Source organism: Lathamus discolor, chromosome 6 (genome assembly GCF_037157495.1).
Source record: "Lathamus discolor isolate bLatDis1 chromosome 6, bLatDis1.hap1, whole genome shotgun sequence".
In the NCBI taxonomy this organism is placed as follows: Eukaryota; Metazoa; Chordata; class Aves; order Psittaciformes; family Psittacidae; genus Lathamus; species Lathamus discolor.
The window spans coordinates 80884878-80908792 of NC_088889.1; the positions used below are offsets into that span (position 1 = coordinate 80884878).

Here is a 23915-nt window from a genome sequence, read left to right on the forward strand (position 1 = left end):
GGCATACAGGGGGCATTCTCTAAATGTATGATGTAATGTATGTGATCTAAGGAATATGTAAGTTTAATGAGAATATAATCACAGCCTGGATGATGCTTGGCAGAGACACGCTGGGAGAAGCTGTCCCCCGTGTCTCCCGGTGCCGCAATAAAGAATACCTGCTTGTCAACTTAAAACTTTGTTGGCGAGTTCCTGGAGTTTTCTCCAAATCAATCTGGCACCCCAGATGGGACTCTCTCTGCTCAGCTGCAGGACCCGCTGAGGACAGGGCTCCCTAGGGCCCTCAGTAGTTTTTCCTGGAGGGACTTCTTGGCTCATTTGGATCACTGTGGGAGCAGACAAGGACCATCTTCATAAAAGGTATTCTTTTGTGTAGTCTGTAAGGTGCAGGGGGCATCTTGCATAAAGACTAAATTAGTAATTGGGTTGGGTTGGTAAGCATACGCAAGGTTTGGAAGCCTTCCATAAATCAAGATAGGAAATCTCGTGGGTAAAGGCCTATACCCAGCTGCTACCGTCCGTCTGGTATGCACCCACAAAAAGCAGGGGGTATCTTGTGGTTTAGGTCCTACAAGACACAGTGGGCATCTTGTAGAAACTGTTTTGTATTTTACTGGGATTTGACTTATGTTGTGGCTTGTTATAGTGACGATTTTGGTCTTGTGATTTTGGTATTGGTGAGAGGCTGTTATAACTGCGTTATTAATTGTTGTCTCTGTTTCAAGTGTTGTAATTGTGCGGAGTGTGTCTATTTTGTGGCTTGTTACAGTGATGATTTTGGTCTTGTGATTTTGGTATTGGTAACAGACTGTTGTAACTGTTAACTGTTGTTATTCGATACAATTTTAGTCTCTGTTTCAAGTGTTGTAACTGTGTGGAGTGTGTCTGTGAGATCCTCTGTGTGTGCGTGTGAATGCAAGACTGATAATGGGAAATTGGCAGAGTGAAGAGATCTTGAAAAAGAGTCCTTTAGGGTGCATTTTGGCACATTGAAAAGAACTGGGTTTCCTGGGGGCTCAGTAAATAAGAAAACGTTGGTAAAATACTGTAACCAATGGTGGCCATTGTATACTCTGGAGGATCAGGAGAAATGGCCTAAAAACTGAACTCTGAATTATAATACGTTGTTGCAATGAATGTTATTTTTAAGGCAACAAGGAAAATGGGATGAAGTGACGTATGCAGATATGTTTTTCACTTTAAGAAACCACCCAGAGTGGCAGACGGAATGTGAAATTAATATAGCTCTGCCAGATCCCTAATTTTGGCTTTAGAAAAGGAGAGGGAAAAACTGAAAGTTAAGCTGGAGAGATGTTGTTCAGCCTGTGATACTGGGGGAATGATGTTTAAAGTTTAAAAAACCCCAAAAAGCAAAAAAAACGACAGAGTAATCGGGAAGATAGGTTGGGGGATTGCGTATCACAGGTACCTCTGAGAGGAGCACTCTTGGCATCTGCCCCATCTGTTATTGATAAGGAGGTGGAGGTTGCTGTCACTGACAATAGGGCAGAAGGACTTGAGAATGTTAAAAAAGCATGGAGAGCGTACAGGAATCAGAAACAGAGAAGAAAGAGCTGAGTCGTGCTATAGGCACGGCTACAGTGGCTACTTTGGAACAAGTAGAAACTGGTGGAGGGACTAATGTGAGAGGACGAGGCAGAGGTAGAGGAGGGATGTCAGGCAGAGGTGAGAGATTGAATTCTCCTGCAGGATGGAATCAGTGTGCATACTGTAAGGAGCTTGGACATGGGAAGTGAGACTGCCCTGGGGGAATTTCCATGGTGTGGCTCCAGTGACTGAACTGGAACTAGACTGACAGGGACCTGGGGAATCTACCCTAGCAGATCCACTCATTAGATTAAAACTAGGGACTAGAGGAAATAAAGTGGAATTTTTAAGTGGATATAGGAGCAACTTATTTGACGTCAAATCAGAGGAAAAGAATTTGTTACAGATGTGGGAGCTACTGGCCACCAAGAAACCAAACCAAACTAAACCAACAACAAAAAAAAATTCCACAAAAAAAAAAAAAAAAACAAAAACACCACAACCCCCCCCCCAAAAAAAAAAAAAAACAACCCCACAACACATTCTTTCTGAAACCGTGAGAGTATAAACTGGGAAAACAAATAGGCATGCATAAATTTTTATACATGCCAAATTCTCCGAAAATCTTTATTAGGGCAAGAAGCAACATTTAAAGAAGGCAAAATGGAATTAAGAGTCAAAACCAATCAATTAAGTGAAGTTTTGAGTTTATCTGTAATTCAACCGAAAAGCAAACAGGAGGACTTCCCTGAAATAGAAGAAATCCTTAATCAGGTATATCTGGGAGTATGGGCATTTGAAGTTCCAGGTAAGGCGAAAAATGCTTTGCCTGTTAAAGTAGAAATAAAAGGGGGGCTGCCCAACTAGAATAAAACAATATCCCTTAAAATTGGAGGATTGAAAGGGAATCAAAGAAATAATTTTTAAAAAATATGGATTAGTAATTGAATGTGAATCAGAATATAATACTCCTATCTTGCCAGTAAAGAAATCTGATGGGAAAAGTTACAGATTAGTTCAAGATCTCAGAGCAATCAACAAAATTGTGGAGGATATTCATCCAGTAGTAGCTAATCTATATACCTTACTGACTAAATTGAATACTAATCAGGAGTGGTTTACTGTTCTGGACTTAAAGGATGCATTTTTCTGTCTGCCTCTGGCCAAAGAAAGTAAAAATTTATTTGCTTTTGAATGGGAAAACCGTGAAACAGAAGAAGGACACAGCTCACTTGGACGATGTTACCTCAAGGATTTAAAAACAGTCCAACCATTTTCGGAAGTCAGCTGGCACGAGAATTAGAATCCTGGGAAGCACCCACCCAGACAGGAACTTTACTACAGTATGTGGGCGACATGCTAATTGCTACCAAAACTGAGAGAGAATGTGTTCAATGGACTGTAGAACTGTTAAACTTTCTGGGGCTAAATGAATACTGGGTATTCTAAATTGAAGACTCAACTAATTCAAACTCGAGTTTTAGGATGCAAAATAACAGGAGGACAACCAGAACTTGGAGCAGCTTGGAAGGAAAGAATCTCTCAAACACCATGACCATCCACAGTTAAAGATATCTGGACATTTCTAGGAATGACAGGATGGTGTCAACTGCGGATCCATGATTATGGTGTTCTGGTAAGACCCATATATGAGCTGCTAAAAGAAAATCCAACCTTTCTAAAATGGACAGATCAAGCTGAAGAAATGTTTAAAAGTTTAAAGACAGAACTCATGAGAGCTCCATCTCTGGGGGTCCCGGACATAATTAAACACTTTTGGCTATATTCCTATGAAAAACAGGGTGGGGCCTTGGGGGTTTTGCAGGTATGCAGATATGACTGGTAAGACAATAATCCTAAAACAAAGTAATGAAGAAATAAACACCAGGGGTCCGAAAGCCCACTACCACATTTTTGTAGGCATACAGGAGGCATTCTCTAGACGTATGACGTAATGCATGTAATCTAGGAATATGTATGTTAAATGACAATATAATCACAGCCTGGTTGATGCTTGGCAGAGACACGGTTGGAAGAGCTATCCCCCATGTCTCCTGGTGCTGCAATAAAGAATACCTGCTTGTCAACTTAAAACTTTGTTGGCAAGTTTCTGGAGCTTTCTCCGAATCATCAACAAGCAGGCGGGTCAAGCAGCTGCCCACTTCCACTGCAGAGGCTGGAATGTCATTTCATTTGATTCATGAGCACTGCTCACCAAGACCTGGCTGAATGTTCAGGGTAAACACGTACCTTCCCAGTGCCCTACAAGCAGCCTCCTGGGAGGAATCCAACAGCTACAAGAGGCAGGATAGTGGGGCTGGAGATTGGAGACAAGGCTTAGTACGAAACACCTCAGCACTCCAAACATTTCTTTCCCAGTAACAGTGTTCAAACCCTCTGAGAAAACATCCCTATCTCATCTAGCCAGCACTTAGTTTGCCCCAGACATAGTTCCACAGCAAGTTTCACACTCAAGATGCACTGCCATTCTTCTCAGGGTAGGAAGACACTTAATCCCAACAATCCAGTGCCTTTTGAAGGAAGCAGACACTGCTGTGGCAGGGAAGCAGGACTGAATCACAGCCCTGGCTTTGCTTTGGCACCCTTGGGAGAAGCTCAGTAATTTGCAAACACCCAGGTGGTACAGAGTTCAAGTTTGCTCTTCAGCTAGTCTACAACTTCAGGCAATTTCCCCACATGCTGAACTTGCATCCTTGCTTTAACAAACAGCAGGAAAACGTGGCTGCACCTACCCAAGTATCACTACAGTGGAGACTGTAGAACCCCAGGCCTAGCAGCTTGAAGAGCCATCACAAAGGTAACCTATCACTCACATCAGAAGAGATTCATACCTTCTCCTCCTCCCCTTGAGAGGTTTTTGGTGCTGGAAATGGGGCCTCACAGAGTAATTTTTACACTGCCTGATCCCAGTTAGGTTCAAGACTTCACCTGGACATAGCCTACATCTAGGAAATAGTTCAAGCCTAAAGGAACTTTTACTGGTGCCCACATAAACGCTGCCTCTGTCCCCCAGAGCCACAGTCTAGCACCTCAAAAAAGTGACCAAGGAGAGAAACTGCTGGTAAGTTCACAGATCTTGTCCAGTTCTGCACTTTGGTAATCAGCCCTTGTGCCAGGCAGTGAATCCGGAATCTGTTTCCTCATACTGCCTGGGAGAACAGCACAAGGGGCACATCAGTTGACCAGCTTTACACCTGGGGAGAGTAGGAATGGAGTGTGACAGGCTCACATGAACGTATCAAAACAGCCTTTGCTCTGGGGGCAGCCAGTACTTGCCCTGCCCATCATACCATGCAGTCAGCTGTGCCTGGGACACCCGAAGCAGGGCCAGTGACTGGCACCTATAGCTGATGTATGTAAAGCCGTGCTGTGCTAGGCACTATGAGGCTTGAATAACATATCTGTTTCACCCAGCAAAGGAAAAGCTGGGACAGCAAAAGACTTCATAGACCTTCGTCCTTCAAGCTCTTTATTGAGCTCAGCAGGATCAAGAATTATAGAACCACAGAATGGTTCTATGGCGTTGGAAGAGACTTTAAAGCTTATCCAGTTCCCAGCCCCTGCCACGGGCAGAGACACTTTCCACTAGCACAGGTTGCTCCAAGCCCCATCCAGCCTGGCCTTGAACACTGTCACGGCTGGAGAAAAGCCAAGCGTCCCCAGGGCACCAGCAGAACCCGGTGCAGCTCCTGTCCTGAAACACTCAGATATCCTCCTGGAAGAGCTGTGTGCAGGAACCACTGCAGGGTATGAGGCAGCTGCTCTGGCACACTCCCTCAGCTGCTGTGCTCGCCCGCAGGAACAGAGGGAAGAGATGGAGGTGGCCTGACAAGCGCTGGCCCGGCACAGTCGCACACAGCCCCGCTGCTCCTGAGCACACAGCTGGCAGACGGCAGCACCGGAGCCGTCACAGCTTGAGGCCCAGGACAGAGTGCTGCTCCTGAGACCGGCTCCCCAGGCCTCGCGGAGAAAAGGCATAAGGCACACGGACACCGCCCTCATACACCCTACACAGGTTTCCCAGCCGAGTGCCACCAGTACCGAGCCTACACGTCCCCAGGAACTGGAATGGAGAGCGGGCGGGCCCAGCAGAGCAGAGTCCCACCGGAGGTGGGGGAGATCCAGGGGTAACCCCGAGGGCCTCAGCCTGGGTCCAGCCCCGCCGCGTTGCCATGGACACGAGCCGCACGCACTCATCCTCTGCCTCTGCCGCAGCCACACCACCCGCCCTGCACTTTCCGGCGTGAGACGAAGGCCAGGCCCGGCCGCCCGGAATTTATCACCCACGGGGGGGACTGCGCAGCCAATCACGAGCCACAAGCCACACACTGCCGCGCTGCCGATTGGTGGAGGCGGCCGGTACGCCACGGAGCGGCCCTGAATCCACGCAGCTGCCTTGTTTTGCTTCGCCTCGGCCAACGGCGACCTCTGAGCTGTGCGTGACGACCCTCCTCGCGGATGGACAGCGCGAGCCCATGCACATGCTCAGTCGGGGAAAGCAACACTGCGGCTTTCAACGAACGTTTATTGCGCGGGGCCACTGCGAGCGGCAGCAGCCATGGGAGCCGACCCCGGGGGTCACCCGGTCCCAGCCCTGCCAGGGCAAGGACACCGGAACGTGTCCAGGCGGGGCTTGGATGTGCCCAGAGAGGGAGCCTCCACATCCCCCTGCGCAGCCTGCTCAGTGCTCTGCCCCTGCAACGGAACAAGTTCTTCCTCATGTCGAGGGCAAACCTCTTGTGTTTAGGTTCATGGCCACTGCTCCTCAGCCTGGGGCTGGCCACCACTGAAGAGAGTCTGGCACCTTCCTCCTGGCACCTGCCCCAAACCTCCCATCAGCTCCCTCCACCGGCTCTCCCCTTCTTCGTCTCTGAGGGCTCATTCTCCTAGGAAGAAACTGCTTTCACCCTCCACAAGCAGGGTGGTCAATGGGAGGGGAGACACCGGGCTTTGCTCACAGGTGTCAGACCTCACTGCTCCCCACACTCACCCCACCTAGGGCTCCCCACCCCTGTGAGTCTGCTGGTGCCGGAAGAGCGTTGAGCTCACTCTGAAGCCCTTCCCGCACTCAACACAGGCGTAGGGATGCTCCCCAGTGTGGATGCGCTGCTGCCGGATGACGTGGGGACTCTGCCAAAAGCTGTCCCTGCACTAGGCACATGCGAAAGGTCTCTCCCCAGTGTGGACCCGCTGGTGTTTCATGAGCGCGGATCTGCTGCTGAAGCTCTTCCCACAATCTGTACACTCATAGGGTTTCTCCCCAGTGTGCACACGCTGGTGCTGGACGAGCTCTGAGTTTTTGGAGAAGCTCTTCCCGCAGTCGGCACACTTGTAGGCCTTCTCCCTGGTGTGGGTTACCTGGTGCTGGATCAGCTTCGAGCTCACGCTGAAACTCTTCCCACACTCAGAGCACTCATAGGGTTTTTCCCCGGTGTGGACCCACTGGTGTTGTGTCAGGGCTGAGCTCACGCGGAAGCTCTTCCCGCAGGTCCTGCACTCATAGGGTTTCTCCCCGGTGTGCACCCGCTGGTGTCGTATGAGCTGCGAGTTCTCGTAGAAGCTCTTCCCACACTCAGAACACTTGTAGGGCTTCTCCCCAGTGTGGGTTAACTGGTGTTGGATCAGCCTCGAGCTCACACTGAAACTCTTCCCGCACTCAGAGCACCCGTACGGTTTCTCCCCGGTGTGGACCCTCTGGTGTCGTGTCAGGGCTGAGCTCATGCTGAAGCTCATCCCACACTCGGAACACTTATAGGGTTTCTCCCCGGTGTGCACCCGCTGGTGTTGTGTCAGGGCTGCGCTCACACTGAAGCTCTTCCCGCAGGTCCTGCACTCATAGGGTTTCTCCCCAGTGTGCACCCGCTGGTGCCGGACGAGCTGCGAGTTGTCAGAGAAGCTCTTCCCGCACTCGGCACATTTGTAGGGTTTCTCCCCGGTGTGGGTTAACTGGTGCTGGATCAGCTTCGAGCTCACAGTGAAGCTCTTCCCACAGGTCCCGCACTCATAGGGTTTCTCCCCAGTGTGCACCCACTGGTGCTGGACAAGCTGCGTGTTCCTGGAGAAGTTCTTCCCACACTCAGCACACTTGTACGGCTTCTCCCCGGTGTGCACCCGCTGGTGTCGTGTCAGGGCTGAGCTCACACTGAAACTCTTCCTACAGGTCCTGCACTCGTAAGGTCTCTCCCCGGTGTGCACCCGCTGGTGCTGAATGAGCTGTGAGTTCCTGGAGAATCTCTTCCCGCACTCAGCACACTTGAAGGGCTTCTCCCCGGTGAGGGTTACCTGGTGCTGGATCAGCTTCGCGCTCACGCAATTCCCATATATCTTCAGTCTCCCCAGGGAAGGGTTTCTCTGCTGCATAACATCCGGCAGCCTCCTGAAGCTTTTTCCACACAGCGTCGCTCGGCTTTGCCTCTTCCCCAGAGATCTCTGAATCCTTTCTGATCTGCGTGGGAGAACAGGGTCCTGCGCAGGCCCCTGGGAACTGTTCTCCTCAGACAGTCCTGAGCATAAACCCTTGGGCTCCACCGGCCTGGGGATGCCTTGATGGGCACTGTCTTCATTCGTGCTCACAATCCCATCTTCAGCTGCAATAAAATGAGAATCCAGACAAGTCACAGGCAGGACTGGAAGCTCTGGACAGGGCAAATCGCAAGGGGCCAAATTCTAAAAGTTCAGCAGATAGATTGACTTAAACGTACAAAACATTCTGGTATATCCTGCGTTCAGGACACGGTATTTCCCTCCAAACTTCACAGTGGATTTTTCAGTGTTCACAGGAGCAAATGCTGTAAATTGCCCTGCATGCTTCACCAGAATCTTAATGTACTGTAATCACTGGCATATGAGAGGCAAAAGTTTACTGCTTGAATGGGAAAGATGCTTGCCCTTCCAGGATGTTCTATCTGAAAATCACCACAGGATGGTTTGAGCTGGAATGGACCTTACAGATCACATCCAGTTCCAGCCTCCTGCCATGTGCAGGGACACCTTGCACTAGACCAGGTTGCTGCAAGCCCCATCCAACATGGCCTTGAACACTGCCAGGGATGGGGCAGCCACAGCTCCTCTGAGCAACCTGTGAAGGCGCCTCAGCATCCTCACAGGGAAGAACTTCTTTCACCTTATCTACATATCCACTCTGTTAGCTTAAAGCCATTCTTGTTGGGCCCTTTACGTGCTGGAAGCTGCTCTAAGATCTCCACAGAGCCTTTTCTTCTACAGGCTGAACAAGCCCAGCTCTCTCTGCTTGTCTGCATAGGATGTTACTAAAAGTTGAACTGGGAGTCAGAGGAAGGCCATAAAGAACTGCCTTGCTCAGCAGAACATTACTTGGGATGCAACAGTAATCTCCGTGCTCTTGTGCTGCTGGTACAGCCGAGAAAGGGAAGAAGCACAAGGCATGAGACACGGACACCACCCGGAGCCTGGCTTATGCCACTCTTAGAGCAGAAGTAAATTAACTTCATGCTTTCACTGGTGCAGAACAAACCCGTTCTGCGTGCAAGGTGGTGGGTGAACTGAAGATCCCCCACAGGTGGTTCCAGATTATGCCCTGAGGAAATCCAATACATGTAGAAGATAAAGGTAGGTGCAAGTCGAATTAACGCTAGCTGAACAGTTACGAATGGCTCCTGGGACACAGGCAATGAACAGATCCCTGCCCTCTTATGTACATAAAGTCCTGTAGAAGAGTTACTGGTATACTGGTATAAACAGGGGAAGTTTAAATTGGATATAAGGAGGAAATTCTTTCCTGTTAAGGTGGTGAGGCACTAGAATCCGTTGCGCAGGGAGGTTGTGAGTGCTCCATCCCTGGCGGTGTTCAAGGCCAGGTTGGATGAAGCCTTGTGTGGGATGGTTTAGTGTGAGGTGTCCCTGTCCATGGCAGGGGGGGTGGAACTAGATGATCTTGAGGTCCTTTCCAACCCTAACTATTCTATGATTCTATGAATGTTCACTGCGCAGAACCGAGGTCACCTGAAAGCCTGTTCAAGACAACGGTCACATGGGATTGCTGTACAAACAACGGGTATCTCCTGTGGTCTGGCAGAGATGTGAGAAGAAAGTGCAGGCCATGGAAGAGGGGAGTTGCTACTGAACCGTAAGTGTGCAATAAAGGAACGAGAGTCTAGAAGTTCAACCCCAGACTGATATATGTACATATTTCATCTTCCTCTTTCTAGGAAGCACAAGAAAACATCACAATATGGTTTCACAGTGAACTCCTAAGATACCTTCTGTGGCAGCTTGCTGTGGTAGTGATAACACTTCTTCCCTTACGTAGTTTTCATTTAAACCACCCCTTGAGAGGAACGGAAACTGCAATTTTGCTATTTACCATGAAGGCATTTCCATTTGTCTGCAGCTACTCCAGCCAGGCCTGGAGGAAAAGAGCAAGGTGATATCCACAGATGGGATGGAAAGAGGATGTTCTGTTGCTGTTGTGCCCAAAGAGATGCTAAATTTGGCACTTACACACACGTTTGGTCCCTTACATAGACCTTGAAAAAGCCTTCAGAATTAGGTGACAATCACGTTTGCTACGGTGTTTTACACTTTTTGGGGAGCATCAGGAGTGTCAAGCTTCTTTTCACAACTATTGTCATGGCTCTAGCACTTCTACAATCTTTTGTGTTACTTCTGAGCTTTTAGGTACCTTCACTAGCATCTACGACACGCTGCCTGTAAAGGCTTTGATCAAAACCAAGACAGGAACTCACTGCAAGTATCTCAAGTGGAAGGAGAGCAAGTTCACAATGAGGAGGATTTAATAAAAGAAGCACAAGGCTGAACTGGCAAAAATGAATAAGCAAGAGAGACATGAAGAATGTGGTTCTTCCTCAGCCCATGCCAATCGGGGTTGATGGCAAGACCTCTGATATGCCCAGGAGTGCCAGTGCTATAGCTACAAGGCAAGCTCCAGGTAAGCAGAGTAAGCTGCTGGACTTCTGTGGTACCTCACTGCTGGGACTGGAGGTGGCTGATGTGATGCCACAGAAAGGGCTGGAGGGGAGATCTGGGGCCCGACCTTCCAAGCAAACAAGCAGAAATCTAAGAACTAATGGACTGATGGCGAGAGGACAGACTGGGGAAGACCTGGCACGGCCTTTGGAAAGGGATGTCTCACTTCACAAACCACTTGGAGTTCTTCAGAGATGTCCCCAGCTTTATCAAAAGGGACATGTGGGGTCCAGAGGCATTCCCAAAAGACATTCATCCTTCACCAGAACTGGTAAAGAAGCTAAGCTGCTGTGGGATGAATGAACCTCACAGGGTGGTAAGGAAGGGAAAAGGGAGGTGGAAACATTTGCTGATGATTTTGTGCTCCTCAGGGTTAAAGACACAAAGCCTGACTACAAAGTGTGGCAGAGCCTTAAGATACTGACCAACCAGGTGACAGGGGACGTTCACTGCACGTAAACAAAGCCCTTCAGAGGAGAACAGCCTCTACAGCTTGCACTCACACCAGGATGGGCCTAGGATGTTCTTGATATCATTCAGGAAAAGCACCTTGGAGTCTGAGCAGCTGGATGAAAACTGCAGCTCCGAGACACACAACACAGCCAGTCAAGCATCAGTGAGTGCTGGGGGGAAAACGATAGGGAAGAGAAGAGAATGTAATTCTGCCTTGCTGCTCAAACCCCACATTCTGACTGTGTGCAAGGGGGAGGACGGATCCCCCATGCCAGAGACACTCTGACAGAGCTGAGGAAGACAGAGGCATGACAGGAACCATCAGAGGCACAGAACAGCTTCTGTACAGGAGATGAGTCAACTGCCCATTCTGCTGGGAAAAGGTACAGCTTACAGGGGGTATCACAGAGGACTATAAAAACACAAGTGGCCTGTGGGGTGGTTTGGCATCTATGCTGCACCACCTGTTCTAAATTAAGAACTCCTGCCAGCAGTAAAAGGCACTCTCAAAACAAACTAAAGGAGGCAGCAATTCATAAATCACCTAAGTAAGCTGGGGAACAGGCAGCAGGTGAAGCTGGACGGGGCCTGCTCCAACCCAGCACCGCCACCCTTGTACCTTCTGTGGGCGCTGGTGCTCCTGGAGCACTGTTTCTCCTGACGGGTTCACGCTGATGGCCCTTACCTGCGGTGCCGCTCAGAGCACTCTTCCCTTCGCAGGAGCGGGACCGGGACAACGGCAGCTCCTCCTTCTGATCCATGTGGATGAGCATCTCCGGCTCCGCTCCGGGGGCCTGCTCCGGGGGAAGAAACGAAGAGGGTCAGGCGAGCTGGGCTTTCACCGACCGCTACCAGCGGCGCGGCTCGGGAGCTGGCGGCTCCGCGCCGAGCAGGGACCCCGGCTCCAGGGGGCGTGCAGCGGAGAGCACCGCGCCCCGCAGCACCCCGTGCCACGGAGCCTCACGCGGCCGCGGGGGGCGGGCTTCCGGGCCAAGCCCTACCGGGTCAGGCCCCGCTCCCTGCGGCCCGGCCAGGCCCGCCCTCAGCGGCTGGACCGGCGCAGCAGGGGGCGCTGCCCCGTGACGGCAGCGACCAACGGCGGGCGGTGCCTTCGCCTCCCAGAGCGGAGGGAGGTGGCGGCGCTGGGCTGCCGGTGGCGACGGTGCCGTCCTACGGCGGGGCTCCGCGGGCCTGTCGGTACCGAGGGCAGCTCCCCCCGCGGGTGGGTCACCTGCTGCCGGAGCCCCTGAAGCTCGGTCTGCTCTCCCGGGCGGGGTGTCCGGTGCGGGATGAGGTGACGGTGCTGCCGCAGGCTGTCCCCGCAGGCGAAGGGTCTCTCTCGGGGTACCTGTGGAAGGCTTCAGCTCTGCCTGCTGGGAAGGCTCATCCGAGCCAGAGCAACAGCAAATGCCCAGCTCGGGGGCAGTGTAGACCCCTCATGGCAGGAGCTCGATGAACAAGACACGGCAGCAGGCAGCGCTTCCTAAGGAGAAAGCGTCCAGAGGACACAAAGCAGAGCTCTGGAGCTTTGCAGGTGGACTGCCTGCCCTTCCAAGAGATGGGGACCCCGACGGGGCACTGCCAGGCTGCTGGAGCCTCCCAGGTCCCAAGAGTGGAGGCAGGCTGAGCTTAGGCACGAACTTAAACCCTCAGCGATCACTTAAATCCCTTGGAGAGAGCATTCCTGAGCCATCCAAGCTTACAAGACTGCATCAGGGCAGCTGGAGAGGCAGGGAACTTGAGCAGGGAAACACTGCTGGTACCTCTGAACCCCTGTTCAGGCTGACCGCAGCTCAAACGTGGTTTTTCTCAAGGCTGCATCACCTCTCCCATGTGCTTCATGTTCCATGACACAACGAGCAGCATATATGTAATACCTCTGAAAAGAATTTTATGAAGGAATGATAGTAAAACCATACAGGCACATTTGAAAGGCACTTCCAGGGCAGCTCCAGTCCCTTTGCAGAAGCACAGGAAGAATTGTTCTTGGATTTACCCCTTTGATACCTAAAAGCTGGCACTCCAAGTGTAATCTGGTAGAAGGGGAAGGCACATTAAGTCATAACTCTGCTTTATAGCATTCCTGTATGCTGAAGTTACACCAGCCCCTCCATGGGGCTTGGCCACAGCAGTGACCATGGTGATGGCATTAAGACAGGGAATATGTTCTGAAATACGTGTACGCACGGAACTGTGCCTGTGTAAGCAAACAGCTCTCTTTTCAGATGCAAGATGTGAGAAGGTAAGTAAACATCTGCAGCACAGCTTTTCAGAATAAACCTACAAAGACTGTTTTCAGGCAGCGCACGCAAAGCAACGTGGTGGTAGCTGCCAAGGATGACCAATAGTGATGCTGATTATTTCACTATCACCGTGAATTTATATCAGTGTGTTCCAAAGCTCACTTAGTGCTCACATGGTGTATATTGGCAAGACAAGCTTTGTACAATGATAGTAGCATACCTGCTCCTGTCTTTAGCTTAAAAAGTAAATCAATACCTTAGTTGAAAGTTGGGTTTGGTTTGCTTCTTCTGCAGCCTTGGAAGTGTTAAACAGAAGTATCAAAATATTTCTGATAGCTGTTACTACCCACTGGAAATAAAAATGAAAGTAACGCGTTTTCCAAGACAAATGAGCCTGCATTAGGAAGGCAAGAAAACACATGAATGTATACAAACAGAACTGGCTGGCAACACATCATCACTGGCACATGGCAACACTGGTGCTAGCTTGGGAAAGCTGCCTTTGCTTATGGACTAATGAAGCAGGGAATTGAATGACTTCTGTCAGGGAATTTGCAGTGCATGTCAGAAGCGTCTTTGTGGTCTTGAAGGCCATATAATATTTTTAATCCTTTTCTCATCATCTGAGGAAAGTTTCAGAATTACAAGAGACATCTCAGTTTGTCAATGGCAGCAACATGGAATCACCAAGCCAAGCCCCCGCAAAGCAGTTACCTCCATACCTGACAGCACAGATGCTGTATTGAAGCCATCTTTATGCATTAGGCAGAGACTGCGCTGGTGCAAGCTTAAAGGATGACAAAGACAGGAGGATGGAGACACTTTCAGTGAATAAAATTCACCGTTTTTTCATAACATACTAAACAGTTTTTTATGACAGAGTGTTATTTGAACGACTGTAAATCACATCCACTGAACTGTGACACCGCACTAACTGAAGATGTAATAATTGATTACAAAAGCTTTGATTGTAAATGTAAGTCGTATCTAAAAGAGAGTAAAACAGCTGGGAAGGGATCTTACTTATTTTCCCGTATTAAGACTGGTGAGTAGGACTGAATTTTTTTCAGGGATGAAGTGTGTACTTGAGAGAGAAATACACGGTACGCTGAGGGTAACAACATTTACTAGAATGCCACTTAAGGCAAGCCTTGTGCTTTTCACATAAAAAAGTCGGCTCCTGCACAAGAAGTTGGGTGAGGAAAAGTCATGTGAAAGCCAGGCAAGAAAACTATCCCAAATTCCTGACAATTCACCACCTGTGGCAGAAGGCTTTGCTAGGAGGTCCCCCACACACACACTGTACCTGCCATAGACCTGACAGAGAAGAGGTTCATCAGTGGCCATCGCTTTCTCCTCCACCAGGAGGCCTCCCTCTCAGGCCAGACCAGACACGACCCTTCCCACAGCCCATCCTCCCAGCAGACACCACCCTTTTCCCCAGGTCTCTCTTACCTTGGGGCTTCACAGCCTACATGAACTGGGCTCTCTCCCTGACTGATCTCTCCCACCTCTCCTTCCTGCAGGGTGCCCATGTCAACTCCTCTCCCTCCAGTTCTCTGCCTGGGGTTTCAGTTAGTACAGGTGCAGACTCTACTGCTCTCCACTAGACCCAGTGTTGCTGCTTGGAATGCAACCCCGACCTGTCATAAGACATTACTTATAATTTATCATTAGTACCTTACACATTGTTTATTGTATGTCATACAAATCAAATAAACTCAAAGATATATGGTATAAAAAATAAAAATATTGACATGTTCCAAATATATAAATACTTCTAGAAATCCAGCTTCTTATTTTGAAGTGTTGAGTCCATTTTGTTCAGTAAGACTCTGCAGACTCAGAACTGCCAGAACGACAAAAGTCAGAAGATGCTGTGATAATAAATACATAAAAGATGACAGTTTAGGGTCCAAGACTTCCCCAAGCATCCCAGACAGTTTACAGCCTAAGACCAGTCCACTTTGGAAATGACACTGATCAGAGAATTAGGTTTAGATCACGGTGTAAGAATTTATGAACCGATCCAGTGGCCATTATAATACTGTCTTAAAAACATTTTTGTGGAGGACAGAGCTAGGCTGACAAGGTAAATGGCACTCAGAAATTAAGTAGAAGGTATCTTTAACATGGATCCAACAGGTAAGGGAAAACACATGACTGAGTGTTTGACTTTAAGGCACTTTCACATGACATCTGGTGTCTGAGGCTGCTTTTGGGAGCCATCACGGAGACTAGAAAAACACCTCTACTGTTTCACATCCATTTAAGAAACACAGATGTAGGAGTTTTACCAGAGATTGAGAATTGAACTAAGGCTGAAGGAAGGCATTGTATCCCCACAGTGCTCCCTGCCTTAACAATCAGTAGTGCAAATCACATGCTGAAGAAACAAAGATGGAAGTCACAGGGGTATAACCACTCAGTGCTTTACACAGGGTAAAGGAGACTTATTTATTGCAGCTGGGTTATTCTACTCAGTACTGGAACTTGAAGTGTGAAGTGTTTCACAGCCCAGCGCCAGGGAAAAGGTCCTGGCAGGTGTCACTGTGGGAAGCACCTACCCCTAGAAGCACCAACATGAAGAAAAGTTGGGGACGTAAATCCTATTAGAAAAATGGAGAGAAAACAAAAGGCACAGGAGGAAAATCGGAGGAAAAAAGAGGCTCCAGACAAGCTGTGTGCTGAAGGCAGGACAGACTGGGGGAGTTTGTGCAGTTGGGGGCAGAGGGCCTGGACAGCGAGCTCCATTCAGATCCACTCCGCAGCATGTCATTCGAGAGCAGGCCACCAGGAGGAGCAGGGCACCCGCCGATCACAGCACCGCCGCCAGCTCCAGCCGGGAGCAGTGGTTCCAGCTCGTCGAGAAGGCTCCACGGAGAAGATTTTCAGGACGGAGAAATGGGCTCCATTCAGTATCGTCTCCTCCGTCTTTTTTTATTCTTTTTCTTTTCCATCTCTTTCCGGGCTCCAGCCGTGGTAAATGTGATACAGTGAGCATCTAAAAAGTCTAGCAGCTTTGCCTTGGAAATTTTAATTCCGTTCTGTTTGAGCTCTGTGTACAAATCAGCCAGCTCAACCGGCTCATAGAACAGAATCTTGTTGTAAAGGGCTGTGTTTGAGCGGATATAGCACCTTACTGCCTCCATCTTTTCTTCTTCCCGAGCTGCTGCCTGAGATGCTGTAAATTCCTCTTCGTCCTCCTCAGACTGAAAAGCACAGGCTTCAAATCCATTCATGAAAGAACTAAAAGCAAGATCATATAGACCAGAGAGCAAGGAAAGAACAGGCCATCAAGAACAGGACCAGAGCTCCCCAAACCCCTGATGGCTAACCCCTGTGGCTACTCTCTATAGCATCAGAGATTCTCCAGTGCCAGCACCCACAAGACGAGTGAAGAACATGGCACATGCTCTGCAGACCAGCCCGTCCCAGCCACGACAGTGCTGGTCCTGCTCACCCAGCCCTGGAGCCATCTGGCATTCCTTGCTCCACATCCATAGCACCTACTGCTGCCGTACTGCAGCAGCCTCTCAAGCAGTGATGTGCCATCCTCTCCTTGTGCTCTAGCTGCAGGTTTTCAGTCAACACAGAGGGCTCCTTGTCACTCTAACCTGTGGAGACCATGCATGCCAGATTTGGGCCTTGCCCACATGCAGCCACAAGCACTTCTGTGTTCTGAGAACTAGGAATTAGCCTAAAAACTCAAAGCCTGTTTCTTTTGTAGGACTGTGTTGACCTTCAAATAACACACCAGCGCCATTGTAGGCCACATTCCTAGCTCATCTGTCCTGCACCACTGACTGCTGTTTTGCTGCCTTACCTCTGTGAACCAAAGGAGATGTCGCTACCATCCAACGAAGAAACTGTGGACTCCTGAGATGCTGAGAACATTGGTTCCTCACCATCAGCTGCCAGAGACCATCTCTCTGGAGATTCAGATGACTTTTTCTGCTCTTTATCTCCTTCTGGGTGATGTGTCATTTTAGTCCCCTCCGTGGGTGCTGCACAGCCTGTTTCATGGGATCCAACAAGGTCATCATCAGCCCTCTGCACTGCAAGCACTGAAGAAGCCGTAGCAACCTGCTTCCTTTTGCCCACAGTCCTCGAGGCACTGGCATGCTTTCTATCTCCTGCCCGGTCTGCCTTTGACTGCCTGGAACATTTGGCTGGGGACTTCTGCAGGGGAGGCTGGGAAGATGGGATTTCATCCTCAAAGTCAGAGTCCACGTCCTGGTGAGTATACTGGAATATCTCTTTCAGCTTCAACACCATCTGGCGCTTTGGCAGAGCACGAACTCCAAATCTGAAAGTTGGAAGGTTAGGTTAAAATAATGCTCACCTCCCACCGTCATAGCTCAGGCTAGAAGATCCAGTGGTCCATCTGACAAAGTATGACTGTGACCTCAAAAACTGCTACCTGGAGCTTCCCCAGGTTTCACTTCCACTTTCTTTCACACTATTTGCCAGTGAGTTTCTGCTCATAGAGGTAATGCTTACCTGCTCAACTCCTTCTTCAGCTGGGGGGTCTCCATCATGGAGTAAGCTGGCATTGGTGTCACTGGAGTGCTGGGAGACTTGTCATTCTCCTGACAGGAAGGTTCTGTAGCACAATGAAATTACCATGATCAGAGTCAGTACAGAAAGGACTTAAAACAGCTGGTGTCTTCCCTTTTAATGGCAGATATTCTAGTATCATATAAGTGCTTAAGTAGCATAACTTTCCTACAAGATGTTTTAATTATTACTCAGCTTCATACTGGACAGAACGGTCAACATTTCTTATTTTCTAAACTGAGATACTTGGCTTTTATTGCCTTTAAATCAGAAACCAGATTAATATATATGCCACGTCTGAATATGGAGCCCATACAGGGCTTTGTTAGAACAGGCAATGTTCACAAGGCAGTTAAAAAAACATGTTTACTGAATTAAGTAAAGTGGTTTTTCTCCCAGAAAGGAAATTTCGTAACAGGAACTTGATGCAGAAGAAACTGAGCAAGTCAAGCTTCTGGGCTCCTGCGTTAGATACTGATTTAATGACATTAATTTACTGATACTGTGAAGCACAGTCTCACGTCATATTCTAAATACACGTTAAACTAATCACTTTGTATGGCTTAATGAATTATTTCATTAGATATGATGAGATCTGGTCTCAGATGGAAGGAATCACACAAGGATACGTGTGCGGCATGCAAAAGTCTGTTGCAGGGGCCCAGAACCAAAAAAGAGAAGGCAGCAGGAGAGAACAGTACATTGCAGAGCTTTGCAGGGAAGTGTGCACACACAGGGACAGGCACCCACGCCACCAACCCTCTGTGCCTGCACCACTGTGCTGCTTACCTCATGTCCTTATGTACATTAGCACAAGCATCGCTTCATGACTGCATGAAAAGCAAGACTGCACATAGCAACCACTGCTCCTGGGAGCAAATATCCACTGTCATGCAAGCTGAAGGCTGGATTTTCATTCTGTTTTGGCAAGGTTTTTAACTCCAGGTACCCGTAGCTTCTCCAAGGAGTACCACTGCTATCACAGAACCAGTGTGAATGAAATACAAGTGGCTATGCTCCAGGAATCCCATGTTTAGATATACGATCTCTCCCACATCAGAAGACACTGCACCTTTTTTATGCCTGGCCCTGACAATTACTTCAGAACATAAAGCCAAAAGAGCCTTTCAATATACCAAGCAAACCACAGGTGAAATGATCACTTAAAATTAAAACAATTTAACCTAGTCCAATAAATCTAGTATCAATACAGGCCCTCACCAGGAGTCTTTACAGCATCTGTCTGATGTGCACGTGCTGCAGCTGACAACCTCTGAGACAGAGGAAGCATCTCTGGAAATCCATCTTCTTCATCTTTGTTCCAGTCATCCCAGATTTTGGAGTTCAAGTAACATGGTCTCTTGCCCACGGATGAACATGCCTCAATAGGACTCTTTTCAAGACAGAAAAAAGCTGTTCTGCCAACAGGACTTCCTTGAAGGGGGGTACTGCCTTTAATTTCCTGCACATGGGCTGGGCTCTCCCACTGCTCATGCCAAGAGCCAGCTCTGGGGCTGCTGGTGGTGCTGGTCTTTGCATGGCTGACCTGGCTGGAGTCCTGGCTGTTACCTCTGACTGGTGACACATACTCAACATGCCAGCAATCATCAGTGGGGACTGGGGGCTCATCACAAAGCAAGACACTGCTGCTCAAAGATGGCAGACTTATCTCCTTTTCATTATCCTCTACCTCAACCACACTGGTATTTGTTTTATCTTCCAATGACTGCTCATGGCATTGAGGCACAGGTTTGGATAAAGATGAAATCTTGGCACATTTGCTTTTTATGGCAGTGTGGCTAGGGGAGAGCAGAACTGGATCCTCTGGATAAACTGGGGGGGAGTGAATGGAAAATGATTCCACAGTTGGGCTGCTGGAAGGGCTCCTTTCGCTGACTCTGTTCTTCATAGGCAAATGTTTGTCTGACAATGTTGTTTCATGAACTTTTATTGAATTTCCAGTCATTTCATGGTTACTGTTACCTGCTGCGAAGTTCTTTGTGCTGAGTTTAGATCCTGGACTTTTTAAAGAATTAATACCCGTGACCTGAGTCTGTGTTGAGAAGTTTCTGCTTTTGCTCAGAACCGGTGTGCCTGGCACTAGCCAGGAGCTGTCTGTACCTGAAGACATTTCATGATGGAGCCTCTTTTCAGGGCTCAGGTTTGGACTCCATTTGCTCTCCATACAAGCATCTACTTGTCTGCTGGGAGACAATCTGATGGACATCTTTACATCATTGCTTATATGCACCGTATCTGTAATGCCACGTGAGACCTGGGGTGATCTTTGCTCTGTTTCAGTGACTGATGAGTTCTGTTCAGATTTTGCTATCTCAGGACCTTGTTCTACATTTGAACATTTCAGTTGTCCAGAGATTTCCATTTTCTTTAGAGCAAAGCCTGACTCTGGCCACTTCTTGTCTTGCTGTAATTCCATTTCATCATCAGAAGATAAAACAATAACATCACTTTCCTTGTTCCCCTGAGCTGCAGCATCCTGAGTTCGGATGATAAGTGATGACAACAGTGGGACATACGTATCCTTGTTTAAATCAATGTGGGGAAGCTCTGCTGGAGAAATTATGTTCTTGTTTCTTGATGCAGTATCCAGCTCGCTGGCTTTCTGAAAGCTTATTTCATCAGATGGGAATGACTTTTCCTCTTTGTTTTGCTTTGCTGTTGACACATGCTCACTGGCAAACCTTCTCTCCGATTTTGGAGATGCAGGTGAAGAGCCAACAGCGGGAAAAAGGGGCACATAAGGTTTGGGAAGAGGACTCCCACAAAAACTGTTCCTATGTGGAGAGAGATCTTTTTGTGATTTGCTGTACAGAAATGAATCATCAGCATGTTTTTCACTAGGAGCCTTCCCTGATTCTTTGATAATTTCTTTCAATGGAGAAGGCTCACAGTAACTTCCCTGAGAAAACAAGTGTCCATAACTTTCATTTCTATTAGTATCATTGCTGAAACTTGGTAACTGTTTTTCACAGTGATCTGCCCTGTCATGTGAGACCTGAGATGACTTGTTATCCTTCACACCTTCACATCGCTTAACAGTCTCTCCTTCATTAGTTTTGGCACCATGGGATGCTATGTCCCATTTTTGAGGTTCACTGTGGTGACGCACAAAAGTGGTCTGTAGATCATTCATCCTCTTGCATTTATTTATATCCTGCATTTTCTCTTCCTGTGCAGACGAGTCACATTTAGATTTTTCCACATCATTGTCATCCCTCAAATCTTTGAACCTGTTGCTTATTAAAGCATATTTAGATCTCTTTACCTCTTCCTCCTTAATTTGCTGATTTGTAGCCTGGGTTGCCTCAGTATCACTGCAGATGCTGCAGTCTGTTCCCTCACTCCCCTCTATTTCACCTTGAACCATTTTCCTCTGAGTTGCAGCAAACTCATAGATTTCCTCCAGCTCCTGTTCACCCACCCCATCTTCCTTCTGGCATTCAGGGTTCAGCATAGCTACTTCTTCCTCATCTTCACCCACCCACATCGACTTCAAGAGGTCTTGGAAGTTCTCAGCTCTGTCCTCACAATCTTTGACATCCGTCACAGAGATAAGATTGTCTTCTGAATCCACTCCATAAGACACCTGACTCTCTCCAGTGTTGCTTTCGCACTTTGCCATCAGTTCCCTCACACCAAACCTACAAGGATATAATAGTAATGTTAGTATTTTCCTCCTTCAGTATTACTTCACCATTTGGCTGCCTGATTACTTTTGTGAGCCTTGTAAAGAAATTGCCTGAGGATGCTGTTTTCCCAAGATATACAAGATCCAGTATACTCCTGAAATTGCAAGTGTCACTCACAAGAAAGCATCAGGCTTGCTCTTCCTTTTTTATGTTTGAGGCTAAACAGGTACATGACTACACTAAACTCCTTCTGCCATTCACACTGGTGAGAGCCCCAGGGAATGGCTGGGGCTGGATAATGTCTGTCACATGCAAGCTTCATGGCTTTTAGGAGTAACAGTGCAGTTCTGCACATACATTTTGGCAAGACCAAACCATTTCCCTCCCTGTATCTCGGCAACTGCTCCCATTTCAAGCTCTTTACTTAGCACATGCCTAGGATTGTGACTGAGAGCATGGCTGACACTGAACATTGGAGTTCTAAGCATCCAATATGCTCTGCAAGTGTTGTTCAGGTTAAGTTAATTGCTAGTGCAATGCTTTGGGAATCCCATATAAGAAGATACGCTCATCATTGGCTGTCAATAAACACCTTGAGACAAAACTCCTGGCAAAAAGTCTGCTAAGCATATACTGAACATAGAATATCTCACACAGGTACACCCTGAAGAGAGACTTGTGGAAAAGATGTGGGTAGGTTGTTCTTGTGTGCGAGTTTCATTTAAGATGTAAGCAGAGGATCTTGGAATTTGTAGATTATGGAATTTGTAAACTACTAAAACTGTACTGAGAGCTGTAAAATTGGGGTCTGTGTGGCTGAAAGCACAAGGGAATCCAAAACATGCTCATGGCACAAACCTGGCAGCCAGAGTGTGCACCTGGGGCAGCACCCCAGCAGGGATGTCAGCATCAGCAGCATAAAGGTACCGCAGGAATGCAGACACTGCCTCTGCTGTCACGTCACTCAGCAGTACACGGCGTGTCTGTGCGTTCCCATCCTCCTCCACTAAGAACCCTTGGCTGTGAACCTGGGGTGAGAGGAAAGCAAAGTCCATTTTCTAGTAAAGGAACAGCAACACCAACGTTCTTGTTCCTATCAGCTTAACTCCTTTCATTTGCCAAAGTCTTACCCTGAGACCAGTATCTTACGCCTCAGAGGAAAGCTAAGATGACCAGTTATGCAGAGCTTCATATAGAACAGGACGTTTCCCTCCTTATTCTACAGCTGTTGGCTTCCATGAAGTTTAACTACTCCTTTTAGTTACACATACAAAAGATGGTCTTAAAAGTTCTCCAGTTAGTTTTGGAATCAAATTACTTCTCAGAACACAATTTCCAGTGTTATCCGCTTCTTTACAAGCAAGCTTCTTCTGATCCATTTTGAATTTACCTACCGTTGATGCACTGCCAAAACTCAAGTTCTGGTGTCCCACAGGAAAAGAGACAGGGCAAAAATCACTTAGGAAGCTTCCTCCATCCTTGCCTCCCCATAGTGTCCTCAGATAAAGTACCACATTTTCCACTACTTGGTCAAGATTCTGGTTTCCTAAGCTGAAAAACCACTGCAGGTCCCAAGGCACTTGCTGTTAGGTCCAGCAGTGCTCTGTGCTGATTCTGTCTTATTAACCGATTGTAGGTGTGGGCAGTCTCAGCTTTCCTGAAGCAGAGGAGGAAAGTACATTAGCAGTACTTACAACTTGAATGACCTGTGGACATCGCGCATATAACACAAACATGTGGGCGTAAAGGACTTCCCCACAGTCCACTTGGAACTGGACATCACTTAAGTGTGGGTTGTTGATCATTGCACCAAAATCTTCAGCCAGCAACCTGAGGGAGGACTAGAACACAGAAAGAACACAGACAGAAGTTATGTTACAGCTGTCAAACATTTCCCTGAAAAACAAGGGAATAACCTAGTTTATCAGCACTGCTATACTGTAGATCCCAGTCTGGATACATTGCCTTTGCCTCCTGGAGATGATCATCAGTATTATCAACTTCAGGTCTTCCACAGAACAAACAAGCAAAGACTAACAGACATTTCTGGCTTTGTTTTCCTCCACTTTTTCCACAATCTGGCAATTATGAAGAAAGGGCACATTATCACCCTCAGATCTTCACCACACCGTATCCTGATGTGGTCTAGCCACTGCCTAGACTCTTGATCTACTGCTTTCCACCACATTTTTAGGAAACTGTAATACTTTGATGGACTTGAACTCAAGGTGCTATAATTAGAATAAAGAGAAAGGGGATGACTCAGGCATGGGGTAATGAGCCTTTCTTCTCTCATTCACTGTCTGTCAACTACAGCTGAGAAGAGCAGCTCTGCAACAAGGGGACCACATAGAACAAAACCAGTGCAGGTGTCTAGTTCAAAGGAATTTATGTGCATGGTCCTAAAACCCCTTTTGAAAATTCCACTAAATTATAAAAAATAAGACACATAATGTCTATTATAATTCCAGAACCT

General features: G+C 48.0%; 3 protein-coding genes across 10 annotated transcripts in view; all 3 read right to left on the minus strand.

The window, feature by feature from the left end:
• Window positions 1–11758, minus strand: part of LOC136016609 (zinc finger protein 850-like) — a 45430-nt gene extending 33672 nt beyond the window's left edge. The window contains exon 1 of the mRNA XM_065684094.1: window positions 11672–11758. The gene's annotated coding sequence lies outside the window, so the exon portion shown is untranslated. The remainder of the gene's footprint in view (window positions 1–11671) is intronic.
• LOC136016608 (zinc finger protein 501-like) lies at window positions 6075–12211 on the minus strand. The gene is made up of 2 exons (XM_065684088.1): window positions 11672–12211; window positions 6075–8156 (listed from the first exon to the last, which is right to left on the minus strand). Exons 1-2 carry the CDS (start codon window positions 11757–11759, stop codon window positions 6721–6723), a joined length of 1524 nt encoding a protein of 507 aa, XP_065540160.1. The 5' UTR covers window positions 11760–12211; the 3' UTR covers window positions 6075–6720.
• Window positions 12212–14906: 2695 nt separating this feature from the next.
• SLX4 (SLX4 structure-specific endonuclease subunit) overlaps window positions 14907–23915 on the minus strand; it is a 31983-nt gene continuing 22974 nt past the window's right edge. For all 8 annotated transcript variants that reach the window (XM_065684086.1, XM_065684082.1, XM_065684081.1 and 5 more), the window contains 6 exons: window positions 23134–23280; window positions 22298–22467; window positions 19011–21451; window positions 17733–17835; window positions 17056–17538; window positions 14907–16478 (listed from right to left, as the gene is read on the minus strand). In XM_065684086.1, the coding sequence (XP_065540158.1) occupies window positions 16145–16478; window positions 17056–17538; window positions 17733–17835; window positions 19011–21451; window positions 22298–22467; window positions 23134–23280 (3678 nt within the window). In that variant the 3' untranslated portion in view covers window positions 14907–16144. The remainder of the gene's footprint in view (window positions 16479–17055; window positions 17539–17732; window positions 17836–19010; window positions 21452–22297; window positions 22468–23133; window positions 23281–23915) is intronic.